Here is a 14392-nt window from a genome sequence, read left to right as displayed (position 1 = left end):
GAACTTTAGTTTCCTTCTCACACTAGTAACCACGTTTTCTGAGGGTTGCGCTTTTGAATTTTGCGATTTTGTTTTACCCGTTTTTTCAAGGCTCCTAGTTAAGTATCACTTTCTCTATTATTATTATTATTATTATTATTATTATTATTATTTATTATTATTATTATTATTATTATTAGTATTAGTATTAGTATTAGTATTAGTATTAGTATTAGTATATATATATATATATATATATATATATATATATATATATATATTATTTTTAGAGGTCGTAATACCTTACTATCTCAGTCTTATGACTTAAGCATAAGATTAAGTATGGTGGGGTGTTACATTATGGTATCAGAGCAGTTCGTTCCTATAGAGCCTGAGGACGAACTGATTATGCTTCTATGCCTTCTCTGTGTATGTGTCTATGTGCTATTAGGATATCTAACTGATATATGTGGTATAAACGTTCATGAGCATGTATTTGGGACTTAAAGCACTAGACTTGCGATATTGAGACTGATCAACTTGATATCATTTGTTTGGTGTGTATAGGAACTAGATGTCGACTCGCGGACGCGGTTGCGGGTGAGGTAGAGGCAGAATAGGCAATGCTATGCCTGAAGCAACAGGGAACAATCCTCCTAACCCTGTAGACTTCATGAACGCTCTAGGAAATATGGCAGCGGCGATGCAAGTGATAGCCGAAGCCTTGTGAAACCAAATAAATAATGGGAACAACGGCAACAACGGCGAGGATGGTCCTATGACGCTTTCTTCCTTCCTGAAGGTTCATCCTCCGACCTTCAGAGGAACCTCGAGCCCTACCGATGCGGATAACTGGATACAAGCCATTGAGCGAGCATTACAGGCTCAGCAGGTTCCTGATGAACAGTGGATTGAGTTTGGAACCTACCAGCTACAAGGTGAGGCTCAGCATTGGTGGCAGGGCATGAGGCGTATTCTGCAACCTGATAGGGTTGTGATCTCTTAGGAGTTGTTCCAAGAAGAATTCTATAAGAAATACTTTCTCAGTTCAGCCAGAAATACTAAGGAACTTGAACTACTTCAGCTGAAACAAGGTCAGATGACCATCATTGAGTAGACTAGCAGGTTTGAGGAACTGTGTCGTTTCTCACAGATTTGTAAGGGAGCTCCTGAGGACTTTGCTGATTGGAAGTGTATCAAGTATGAGGGAGGCCTTAGGAGCGATATTCTGAGCTTCATTGCAATGATGAAGATTCGAACCTTCTCTGAACTGGTAAACAAAACTAGAGTTGCTGAAGAATGTCTGAGAAATGTGGCATTAGACAAGAGTGATCACCGAAGCTCTGTTAGGGAAGATCACGGAAGAAAGTTATTGCCTAGAGGTCAAGATTTCAAGCGAGGCGGCAATACTCCAAAGCAACATCAAGGCCAGAGTAGCTTCCGAAGGTTCAACGATAACAATAACCAAGGAAAAGGACGCAAAAAATAGGCTCAGTTTCTGCAGGATGACTTGACTTGCAGGAGGTGTGGAATATACCACCCAAACACTCCGTGTAGGGCTAGTTGGGATGTCTGTTATTACTGTGGAAGAGCTGGGCATATGTTCTGAAATTTCCCAGAAAAGAAGAGTCAGGATGCTAGGAGAGCTCCGCAGGCGGGACAAGCGTACACTATGAGGGTGGAAGGTGCTGAGGGCACAGATGCTCCGATTAGAGGTAATGATGAACTAATAATTACAATTTGGACTGCTTTACATGATGATGATCTATAACGCTTATTATAATCCTCCACCCAACTGTGAGAATTGTGACTTCCAAGGGATTGATCGAAAGATGACTTTTAGTTACTAAAATAAAATGGCATTTGGTTGACTTTGAGGGAGTGACTAGGTTCTTGAAGAATAATAACTAGAGTTATGTAGTAAAAGAGGATTGGGAGAGTAGACATACAACTTGAGTCATATGTTAGGGATCGAGAGTGTTGAGAATGGTATGATGACACTATTAGAACCGAAGGAACTCAGAAGCTTGAGGGATTATAAAATAGAGGACGAGATCCGTTCAATCAAGTGTTTCTGGCATGAAATACCAATTGGACCGGAGAGCGCGTTAATGAATCCTTTCAAATTGACCTGACCTTCTTTTGTAGCTTACAATAGAATTCTACCCCGAACTTCTTCTTAAATAATAATAAATGGATCAACTCCTAATCCTATCCCTGATTTGCACGAGTCTTGCTCCTTCCAAATGAATTCGACTTTGTCTTGTCATAATAATGTAAATTTGTGAATGATGCACCACTATTTTGTGGTACATCTTGTGCTTAATTGAGTGGATTTTATCTATTATTCTCACACTTATTCATAGAAATCGCATGTTTTACATTTTCCTTCCTAATTTTGTGCTATGATTGAAAACATGCTTCTTTGACTTTAAATTTTGCTAATTTTAATCATCTTTTATTACTATTCAATGCCGTGAAATATGTGTTAAGTGTTTTCAGGGATTACAGGGCAGGAATGGCTTAGAGGATGGAAAAGAAGCATGCAAAAGTGGAAGGAATACAAAAAATTGAAGGAATTGCAAAGCTGTCAAGCCTAACCTCTTCATACTAAATTGATCATAACTTGAGTTATAAAGATCCAAATGAGGCGGTTCTAGTTTCGTTGGAAAGCTAACATTTGAGGCTTTAAAATGATATATATTTTGCCATGGTTGCTCTGTGGTTAGGCGGCGCGCACGTGTGCATCACACGTACGCGCGCATTTGCAAAAAGTTCAACGTATCAGAGATCGCCTTCAGTGATTTCTGGGCTGGTTTTGGCCCAGTTCTAAGCCTGAAAATTACAGATTAGAGGCTGCAGAGTAGAAGAATCAAGAGGATACTTCTCATTATTCACAATTTAGGTTTTAGATATAGTTTTTTAGAGAGCCTCTCTCTAGGTTTTAGGGTCTCTCTTAGTTTTAGGTTTACTTCTTCTCAATTCTAGGTTCAATGTTCCTTTAAATTAGTTTCTTTTCTACTTTTATTTGTTCTAGCATTCTAGTTTATTATTTTCCTTGTTGATTACTTTATGTTGACAATTTGGTTTATGAATTCTCATGTTAGATTTGATTTCCCTTGTTAATGCAATTTGAGGTATTTGATGTTTATTGATTCTCCCTTTATTTGTTATCATTGATCTTGCAATTATTGGTTTTAGATCTTATATTCTATTATTACTTTTCTATGCTTTTGTGTTGTGCCTACCAAGTGTTTGACAAAATGCTTGGAAGGATGTTAGAGTAGGATTTTATGTTCTTGGCTTGGGAGGGTAACTTAGGAACTCTTGAGTTACTAATGTCCTAATTGATGATTGGAGCCATTAACTCTAGTTCTCACTAGTTGCATTGGTGTAGAGCTAGGACTTATGGACTTGGATTGATATAGCTCATTTAACTTTCCTTTACTAGTTAGAGGATGATTTAATGTGATTGATCCTTGCCAATTCTCATGTTATGGTTAGTGATAGGGATAGAGATCCTTGACCACCAAACCTTGCCTAGAGCTTTTCTAGTTATTAGTTTATTCCTTTTAAAATTTATTTTTCCTGTTTTCTTATTCAAAATTCCAAAATATACAACTCATAACCAATAACAAGAACACTTTCCTGCAATTCCTTGAGAGACGACCCGAGGTTTAAATACTTCGGTTATTACTTTTAAGGGGTTTGTTACTTGTGACAACCAAACTTTTGTATGAAAGGATTATTGTTGGTTTAGGAACTATACTTGCAACAAGAATTTATTGTAAAATTCTTTACCACACAAAAGTCCGATCATCAGTGAATCTTAGGAATTTGCCGCGAATGGAATTGCCCTCTTTCATAAAACAGGTAATCCATTGCATCAGCTAAGGTTTATTTAATTTGGTGCGCTATATCTTCTCCTCAAGCAGCTCGAATCTCAGTTATTCTCTGAGAGTGCACCTTAACTCCTTCTTGTATATCTTGTTAATCTCTAGAACTTACTGTACCCACCATATAGAGCATCCCTTTACTCTATAATAAACACCGTTCCAGTAATTCAATTACCTCCGAATTTTTAACTTTACAAGCTAGAATTAGCATAACGTATAATGCCTAACCATAACAATAAAGAAATGTCGGTCCCTTAATATTCTTCTATACCTTAGAAAATATTACTGTTTAGACGCTTGAGAGCGGAAATGATTTTGAACTTCCTCGAGAGAAACTAGTTACACATTATTAAATATTACTTTGAGAGTCGGTGCGCAATTGAGACTAAAGAATTGGCTTGTATTAGGTGCGCTCTTGCAAAAAAGGATTGAATTATCAGCAAACAAAAGGTGATTAACTGTTTGGCATCTCCGATTAACTTGAACTCCTTGAATTAATTTGTTTTGCTCTGCCTTGTGTAGAAAGAAGGAAAGCCCTTCTGCACAAAAAAGAAAGAGATATGGAGATAGGGGGTCACCCTGTCGGATGCCCCTATTTGGCCTAAAATAGCCAAAAGGTTGACCTTTGGTGCACGAATTTGTGATTCGCACAACTAACCAGCAAGTGCACTGGGTCGTCCAAGTAATACCTTACGTGAGTAAGGGTCGATCCCACGGAGATTATTGGTTTGAAGCAATCAATGTTTATTTTATTAATCTTAGTTAGGATGTCAAAGTGTTTAAAATTGCAAGTTGGAATTATTAGATTTGATTGGAAAGATAAACGTGAACAATAGAGTTACTTGTTTATAAAGGACTGGGGAATATGTTGAGGTTTTGGAGATGCTTTGTCCTTTGACTTCAACTCTTCCTTGATATTCTCTTCCCACACGCAAGATTCCTTCCATGGCAAGCTCTATGTAGGGTGTCACCGTTGTCAATGGCTACCTCCCATCCTCTCAGTGAAAACGTTCCTATGCTCTGTCACAGCACGGCTAATCATCTGTCGGTTCTCAATCAGGTTGGAATAGAATCCATTGATTCTTTTGCGTCTGTCACTAACGCCCAGCCCTCAGGAGTTTGAAGCACGTCACAGTCATTCAATCCCGGAATCCTACTCGGAATACCACAGACAAGGTTTAGACCTTCCGGATTCTCATGAATGTCGCCATCAATCCGGCTTATACCACGAAGATTCTGATTAAGGAATCTAAGAGATATTCATTCAATCTGATGTAGAACGGAGGTGGTTGTCAGGCACACGTTCATGGATTGAGGAAGGTGATGAGTGTCACGGATCATCACCTTCTTCACAATTAAGCGCGAATAAACATCTTAGGTAAGAACAAGCGTGTTTGAATGGAAAACAAAGGAATTGTATTAAATCATCGAGACGCTGCAGAGCTCCTCACCCCCAACAATGGAGTTTAGAGACTCATGCCGTCAAAAAGTATGTAATTCAGATCTGAAAATGTCATGAGGTACAAGAAATGTCTGTAAAAGTTGTTTAAATAGTAAACTAGTAACCTAGGTTTACAGAAAATGAATAAACTAAGATAATTGGTGCAGAAATCCACTTCTGGGGCCCACTTGGTGTGTGCTGGGGCTGAGATTAAAGCTATCCACGAGTAGAGGCCTTTCTTGGCGTTAAACTCCAGGTTATGACGTGTTTTGGGCGTTCAACTCCGGATCATGACGTTTTTCTGGCGTTTAACTCCAGACAGCAGCATGAACTTGGCGTTCAACGCCAAGTTACGTCGTCTATCCTTGCGCAAAGTATGGACTATTATATATTGCTGGAAAGCCCTGGATGTCTACTTTCCAATGCCGTTAAGAGCGCGCCAATTGGACTCCTGTAGCTCCAGAAAATCCATTTCGAGTGCAGGGAGGTCAGGATCCAACAGCATCAGCAGTCCTTTTTCAGCCTAAGTCAGATTTTTGCTCAGCTCCCTCAATTTCAGCCAGAAAATACCTGAAATTACAGAAAAATACACACACTCATAGTAAAGTCTAGAAATATGATTTTTGCTTAAAAACTAATAGAATTCTATTAAAAACTAATTAAAACATGCTAAAATCTACATGAAATTACCCCCAAAAAGCGTATAAACTATCCGCTCATCACAACACCAAACTTAAACTGTTGCTTGTCCTCAAGCAACTAGATGAATAAAATAGGTTCTTAACAGAAATTTAAGAAGTAATAATATTTTAGAGTTTTGAATGAAGCTTAGATTCCTATTGGATGAGCGGGGCTTGTAGCTTTTTGTTCCTGAACAGTTTTGGCATCTCCCTGTATCTTTTAAATTTCAGAATGATTGGCATCCTTAGGAACTCAGAATTTAGATAGTATTATTGACTCTCCTAGTGTAGTATGTTGATTCTTGAACACAGTTGTTTTATGAGTCTTGGCTGTGGCCCTAAGCACTTTGTTTTCCAGTATTACCACCGGATACATAAATGCCACAGACACATAACTGGGTGAACCTTTTCAGATTGTGACTCAGCTTTGCTAGAGTCCCCAGTTAGTGGTGTCCAGAGCTCTTAAGCACACTCTTTTGCTTTGGATCACGACTTTAACCACTCAGTCTCAAGTTTGTAACTTGAACCTGCATGCCACAAGCACATGGTTATGGACAGCTTGGTTTAGCCGCTTAGGCCTGGATTTTATTTCCTTGGGCCCTCCTATCCATTGATACTCAAAGCCTTGGATCCTTTTCACTCTTGCCTAGTGCTCATGGCTTGTGAATATATATATATATATATATATATATATATATATATATATATATATATATATATATATATATATTTGACTGCTTTTTCTTGCTTCAAGAATCAATTGTATGATTTTTCAGATCATCAATAATATTTTTTGTGTTCCTCATCCTTTCAGGAGCCAATATTCATCAAATTCAAAGTACATCTTATGCACTGTTCAAGCATTCATTCAGAGAACAAAAAGTATTGCCACCACACATAAGTAATTATAATTTTTATTATTAAGAACTCGAAAAATATAGATTACTTCTTTATTCTAAAAAAAAATCTACTACTTTATTCATGCCTGATGATGATGAGAAAAATAAATTATAGCTTAATTGGAAATAAAATCAAAATAGACATACTAATTACTACTAAATATCTCCTAAGGTGAATTTCTATAATAATACTATCACTAAGTTAAGGCAGAAAAAAAAAATTGGAACTCAGCAACCTGTTGTTTTGAGGATTAGATGTTCCTCTGATCTGTGGAGTGTGGTTCAAGGATTAATTTTTGGCGCTTCAGCTCCCTTAGATCACGCCCTTGCTCCTCCTGTTCCTTGAGCAGTTTGCAAATCATGCTACTTTGATTATTCTGTTCTTCCTTTATTTGATCCATAGCTTCTTGCAATCTGGAAATAGAAGCCTCAAGATGTTCCCAGTATTCGAATTGGGGCAGTTCTGGGAGAGCTTCTGGTGCTCTCTTCTTGGTTAAATCATCTTGTTGCTGTTGTCTGACCATTGATATTCCAGTAATGGGCTTTTCAATTAGGATATATTCAGTTATTCCCATCTTTACTCCAGCATCTTTGCAAAGCATAGAAATTAAGCTTGGATAAGCCAATCTGGCGTCCTTAGAATTCCTGTTTGCTATTTTATATAGCTCACATGAGATCAGCTGATGGACTTCCACTTCTTTTCCCAGCATGATGCAGTGAATCATGACAGCTCTTTTGATGGTAACTTCAGAACGGTTGCTGGTGGGCAATATGGAACGCCCGATGAAATCCAGCCAGCCTCTGGCCACTGGTTTTAGATCTTCCCTTTTGAGTTGAACAGGGACGCCAGTCGTGCTGGTGGTCCACTTGGCTCCAGGGATGCATATATCTTCCAAGATCTTGTCCAATCCTTTATTGACCCTCATCATTCTCCTATTAAAGGAGTCTGGGTCATCTTTCAGTTGAGGAATCTTGAATATCTCCCTGATCTTGTCAGCATTGGTATGAATGATCTTTCCTCTGACTACTGTCTTATGGTCAAAGAGGGCGGCTCCAATGATTCTTTGCCTTTCTGTCTGCCATAAATTAGCATAAAATTCCTGAACCATGTTCTTCCCCACTTTCGTTTCAGGGTTGGTCAGAATTTCCCAATTCCTGTTTCGAATTTGCTCTTGGATCTCCGGATATTCATCTTCTTTCAGATCAAATCTGACTTCCGGGATCACTGATCTGTGACTCATTATCTTGTAGTAATGGTCTGAATGTTCTTTAGTTAAGAACTTCCCTTGATTCCAAAGTGGCTTTGGAGTGCTTTCTTTCTTGCCTCTTGGGTTGGGTTGTTTCCCTTTAGGAGCCATGATCAAGAGACACAATAGTTTTTGTGATCACGGGTAAAACACACCAAACTTAGAGCTTTGCTTGTCCTCAAGCAAAAGAGAAGAAAGAAGAGGGATAGAAGGAGAACAATTGTGGAATGGTAGTGATGAGGAGGGCGCCGAATATAATATATAGGGAGGGGGGTGGGAGTTTTTCGAAAAATAAGAAAGAATTAAGATAGAAGATATGATTTTAAAGTATATGATAAGAAAAAAGATATAATTTTAGAAGAGAAAGATATGAATAATAATTTGAAAAGATAAATCTGAAATTTTTAATTTTGAAAAAGATTTTAAAAAGAAAATTGAGTTTTGAAAACAAATTTTTAAAAGAGTTGGATTGGATTGGAAAACCATTTGGTTTTATAAATTAAGATACATTTGATATTTTTGAAGAAGAGATTTTAAAAATTAGGATTTTTAGAACACTAATTTGGATTGAGGGGTGATGATTTAAAATATGTTTATGCAAGAAATCATGGATTGAAACATAAAAAAAAAATAAAAAATTTGGATTAAAAACGAAATTGTACCTCCTCCCACCATCCTGGCGTTAAACGCCCACATGGTGCATGGTTTGGGCGTTTAACGCCCAATTGTTGCTTCTCCTGGGCGTTCAACGCCCATTTGGTGCTTATTTCTGGCGTTGAACGCCAGGAAGTCCTTCGTCACTGGGCGTTTTTCTGAACGCCCAGGATGCTAGCAGACTGGCGTTAAACGCCCAGAAGGTGCATCTTTCTGGCGTTTAACGCCCAGAAGATGCTTCTTTCTGGCGTTTAACGCCCACATGGCTACCTTCACTGGCGTTAAACGCCCAGTGGGAGCTTCTTTTGGGCGTTTAACGCCCAAAGTATTTCTTACTGGCTTTTTCACGCCAGTGAGCTTCCAAATTTCCCTGTAACTCTGTGACTTCAACCAATTGCTATTCCACCTTTGAAGATACTTGGACTCAAACCTGAAACAAAATCAATTAATTAATTAATACGAATAAAATTAAATTTTGTAAATGGCTGGGTTGCCTCCCAGCAAGCGCTTCTTTAATGTCATTAGCTGGACTGTCACTGATCTTCAATGAAGTCTCAGTCTTGAGCATTCTTGCTCGAAATTATCTTCAAGATAGTGTTTAACTCTTTGTCCATTAACAATGAACTTTTTGTTAGAGTCACTATCCTGAAGTTCTATGTATCCATATGGTGATACGCTTGTAATTACATATGGACCTCTCCACCAGGATTTTAATTTCCCAGGGAATAATTTGAGCCTTGAATTAAATAGCAGAACTTTCTGTCCTGGCTCAAAGACTCTGGATGACAATTTCTTATCATGCCATCTTTTTGCTTTCTCTTTGTAGATTTTTGCATTCTCAAAAGCATTGAGTCTAAATTCCTCTAGCTCATTTAACTGGAGCAATCATTTTTCTCCAGCTAACTTGGCATCAAGGTTTAGGAATCTGGTTGCCCAGTAGGCCTTGTGTTCCAGTTCCACTGGCAAGTGACATGCCTTTCCATACACAAGCTGGTATGGAGAGGTCCCTATAGGGGTCTTAAATGCTGTTCTGTATGCCCACAGAGCATCATCCAAGCTTCTTGCCCAATCCTTTCTACGGTTAATTACAGTCCGTTCCAGGATTCTTTTGAGTTCTCTATTTGAGACTTCAGCTTGCCCATTAGTTTGTGGGTGATATGGAGTAGCTACCTTGTGGTTGACTCCATAACGTACCAGAGCAGAGTAAAGCTGTTTATTACAGAAATGAGTACCCCCATCACTGATTAACACTCTAGGGATACCAAATCTGCTGAAGATATGTTTCTGGAGGAATTTCAACACTGTTTTAGTGTCATTAGTGGGTGTTGCAATAGCCTCTACCCATTTGGATACATAATCCACTGCCACCAGAATATAATTGTTTGAGTATGATGGTGGGAAAGGTCCCATGAAGTCAATGCCCCATACATCAAACAACTCAATCTCCAAGATTCCTTGTTGAGGCATGGCATAACTGTGAGGTAGGTTGCCTGATCTTTGGCAACTGTCACAATTAAGCACAAATGCTCGGGAATCTTTATAGAGAGTAGGCCAGTAGAAGCCACTTTGGAGGACTCTTGTGGCTGTTCGCTCACTTCCAAAATGTCCTCCATACTGTGATCCATGGCAATGCCAAAGGATCTTCTGTGCTTCCTCTTTAGGCACACATCTACGGATTACTCCGTCTGCACATCTCTTGAAGAGATATGGTTCATCCCAAAGATAGTACTTTGCATCTGTGATTAATTTCTTTGATTGCACCCTACTGTACTCTTTGGGTATGAATCTCACTGCCTTGTAGTTTGCAATGTCTGCAAACCATGGCACTTCCTGGATGGCAAACAGTTGCTCATCCGGAAAGGTTTCAGAGATCTCAGTGAGAGGGAGGGACGCCCCTTCTACTGGTTCTATTCGGGACAGGTGATCTGCTACTTGATTTTCTGTCCCTTTTCTGTCTCTTATTTCTATATCAAACTCTTGCAGAAGCAACACCCATCTGATGAGTCTGGGTTTTGAATCTTGCTTTGTGAGTAGATATTTAAGAGCAGCATGATCAGTGTACACAATCACTTTTGATCCTACTAAATAGGATCTGAATTTGTCAATGGCGTAAACCACTGCAAGTAGCTCTTTTTCTGTGGTTGTGTAATTCTTCTGTGCATCGTTTAGAACACGGCTGGCATAGTAAATGATGTGCAGAAGCTTGTCATGCCTTTGTCCCAACACTGCACCAATGGCATGGTCACTGGCATCACACATCAGTTCAAATGGTAATGTCCAGTCTGGTGCAGAGATTATTGGTGCTGTAACCAATTTAGCTTTCAGAGTCTCAAATGCCTGCAGACATTCTTTATCAAAGATAAATGGCGTGTCAGCAGCTAGCAGGTTGCTCAGAGGTTTGGCGATCTTAGAAAAATCCTTTATAAACCTCCTATAGAATCCTGCATGCCCCAGAAAGCTTCTGATTGCCTTAACATTGGCAGGTGGTGGCAATTTTTCAATTACTTCTACTTTAGCTTGGTCCACCTCTATCCCCTTGTTCGAAATTTTGTGCCCAAGGACAATTCTTTCAGTCACCATAAAGTGACATTTTTCCCAGTTTAAAACCAGATTAGTCTCTTGGCATCTTTTTAGAACAAGTGCTAAATGGTTAAGGCAGGAGCTGAATGAGTCTCCAAATACTGAAAAGTCATCCATGAAGACTTCCAGGAATTTTTCCACCATATCAGAGAAAATGGAGAGCATGCACCTCTAAAAGGTTGCAGGTGCATTGCACAGGCCAAATGGCATCCTTCTGTACGCAAATACTCCGGATGGGCATGTGAGTGCCGTTTTCTCCTGATCCTGGGGATCTACTGCAATTTGATTATAACCTGAATATCCATCCAGGAAGAAGTAGTATTCATGACCTGCTAGTCTTTCTAGCATCTGGTCTATGAATGGTAAAGGAAAATGATCCTTTCTGGTGGCTGTATTGAGCCTTCTATAATCAATGCACATACGCCACCCTGTAACTGTTCTTGTAGGAACCAGTTCATTTTTTTCATTATGAATCACTGTCATGCCACCTTTCTTAGGGACAACTTGGACAGGGCTCACCCAGGGGCTGTCAGAAATAGGATAAATAATCCCAGCTTCTAGTAATTTAGTGACCTCTTTCTGCACTACTTCCTTCATTGCTGGGTTCAGCCGCCTTTGTGGTTGAACCACTGGTTTGGCGTCATCCTCCAGCAAGATCTTGTGCATGCATCTGGCTGGGCTAATGCCTTTAAGATCACTGATGGACCACCCAAGAGTTGTCTTGTGTGTCCTTAGCACTTGAATTAGTGCGTCCTCTTCCTGTGGCTCTAAGGTAGAGCTTATAATTACAGGAAAGGTATCACCTTCTCCCAGAAATGCATATTTCAGGGATGGTGGTAATGGTTTGAGCTCGGGTTTAGGAGGTTTCTCCTCTTCCTGAGGGATTTTCAGAGGTGCTATTATCTTCTCTGATTCCTCCAAATCAGGCTGAACATCTTTAAAGATGTCCTCTAGCTCTGATTCGAGACTCTCAGCCATATTGACCTCTCTTACCAGAGAGTCAATAATATCAACACTCATGCAGTCATTTGGGGTGTCTGGATGTTGCATTGCTTTGACAACATTCAACTTGAACTCTTCCTCATTGACTCTCAAGGTTACTTCCCCTTTTTGGACATCAATGAGGGTTCGGCCAGTTGCTAGGAAAGGCCTTCCTAGAATGAGAGTTGCACTCTTGTGCTCCTCCATTTCCAGCACCACAAAGTCAGTAGGAAAGGCGAATGGCCCAACCTTGACAATCATGTCTTCAATCACGCCTGATGGGTACTTAATGGAGCCATCAGCAAGTTGAAGACATATCCTGGTTGGTTTAATTTCTTCAGTTAAACCAAGCTTTCTGATAGTAGATGCAGGTATTAGGTTGATACTTGCCCCAAGATCACATAAAGCTTGCTTGGTACAATTACCCTCTAATGTGCATGGTATCATAAAGCTCCCAGGATCTTTAAGCTTCTCAGGTAAGCTTTTCAGAATGACTGCACTGCATTCTTCAGTGAGGTAGACTTTTTCAGTTTCCCTCCAATCCTTCTTATGACTTAAGATTTCTTTCATGAACTTAGCATAAGAAGGTATTTGCTCAAGTGCTTCTGCAAACGGAATCTTTATTTCAAGAGTCCTGAGATAGTCTGCAAAGCGGGCAAATTGCTTATCCTGTTCCGCTTGGCGGAGTTTTTGAGGATAAGGCATTTTGGCTTTGTATTCCTCAACCTTAGTTGCTGCAGGTTTATCACCTGCAGGAGTAGGTTGGGAAGCCTTTTTAGAAAGGTCAGCACTTGTATGTGACTAATTTCCCACTGGCATTTGAATGCCAGTGATGGTAGCTGGAGTGGCGTTAGACGCCACTTCCTTGTTTGTCACTGGCGTTTGAACGCCAGAACCATGCTCCCTTTGGGCGTTCAACGCCGGATTCATGCTTGTTTCTGGCGTTGAACGCCAGGAATGAGCATGGTCTGGGCGTTCAGCGCCAGCTTTGTTCCTCTCTGGGCTCTGATTGTCCTCAGAGGGATTTTGAGTATCCTCTTGTTCATTTCTTGGTTTCCTGCTGCTTTGAAGTGAGGTATTTAATGTTTTCCCACTTCTTAATTGAACTGCTTGGCATTCTTCTGTTATTTGTTTTGACAGTTGCTTTTCTGTCTGCTTTAATTGTACTTCCATGTTCCTGTTAGCCATTCTTGTTTCCTGTAATATTTCCTTGAATTCGGCTAGTTGCTGAGTTAGAAAATCTAATTGCTGATTGAATTCATTAGCCTGATCCACTGGACTGAGTTCTGCAGTTACTGTTTTAGCTTCTTCTTTCATAGAGGATTCACTGCTTAGGTACAGATGCTGATTTCTGGCAACTGTATCAATAAGCTCTTGAGCTTCTTCAATTATTTTTCTCATGTGTATAGATCCACCAGCTGAGTGGTCTAGAGAAACCTGAGCTTTTTCTGTAAGCCCATAGTAGAAGATGTCTAATTGCACCCATTCTGAAAACATTTCAGAGGGGCATTTTCTTAGCATCTCTCTATATCTCTCCCAGGCATCATAAAGGGATTCATTATCTCCTTGTTTGAAGCCTTGGATGTTTAGCCTTAGCTGTGTCATCCGTTTGGGAGGGAAATAGTGATTCAGGAATTTTTCTGACAGCTGTTTCCATGTTTTTATGCTGTTCTTAGGCTGGTTGTTTAACCACCTCTTAGCTTGATCTTTTACAGCAAATGGAAATAGTAATAATCTGTAGACATCCTGATCTACTTCCTTATCATGTACTGTATCAGTAATTTGCAGAAATTGTGCTAGAAACTCTGTAGGTTCTTCATGTGGAAGACCAGAATACTGGCAGTTTTGCTGCACCATGATAATGAGCTGAGGATTCAGCTCAAAGCTACTAACTCCAATGGAGGGTATACAGATACTACTCCCATATGAAGCAGTAGTGGGGTTGGCATATGACCCCAGAGTCCTCTTGTCTTGTCCATTCATACTTACTTCCATGATGGAATACAAGGGATAATTTATATGTTGATAATTATTT

General features: G+C 39.6%; 1 protein-coding gene across 1 annotated transcript; it reads left to right on the top strand.

The window, feature by feature from the left end:
* Window positions 1–757: 757 nt before the first annotated feature.
* LOC130974692 (uncharacterized) lies at window positions 758–1468 on the top strand. The gene is made up of 2 exons (XM_057899551.1): window positions 758–970; window positions 1133–1468. Exons 1-2 carry the CDS (start codon window positions 758–760, stop codon window positions 1466–1468), a joined length of 549 nt encoding a protein of 182 aa, XP_057755534.1.
* Window positions 1469–14392: the final 12924 nt, after the last annotated feature.

This window comes from Arachis stenosperma, chromosome 4 (assembly GCF_014773155.1).
Source record: "Arachis stenosperma cultivar V10309 chromosome 4, arast.V10309.gnm1.PFL2, whole genome shotgun sequence".
Classification (NCBI taxonomy): Eukaryota; Viridiplantae; Streptophyta; class Magnoliopsida; order Fabales; family Fabaceae; genus Arachis; species Arachis stenosperma.
The sequence above is the reverse complement of the archived record's forward strand: the minus strand, read 5'-3'. Positions and strand labels throughout refer to the sequence as shown.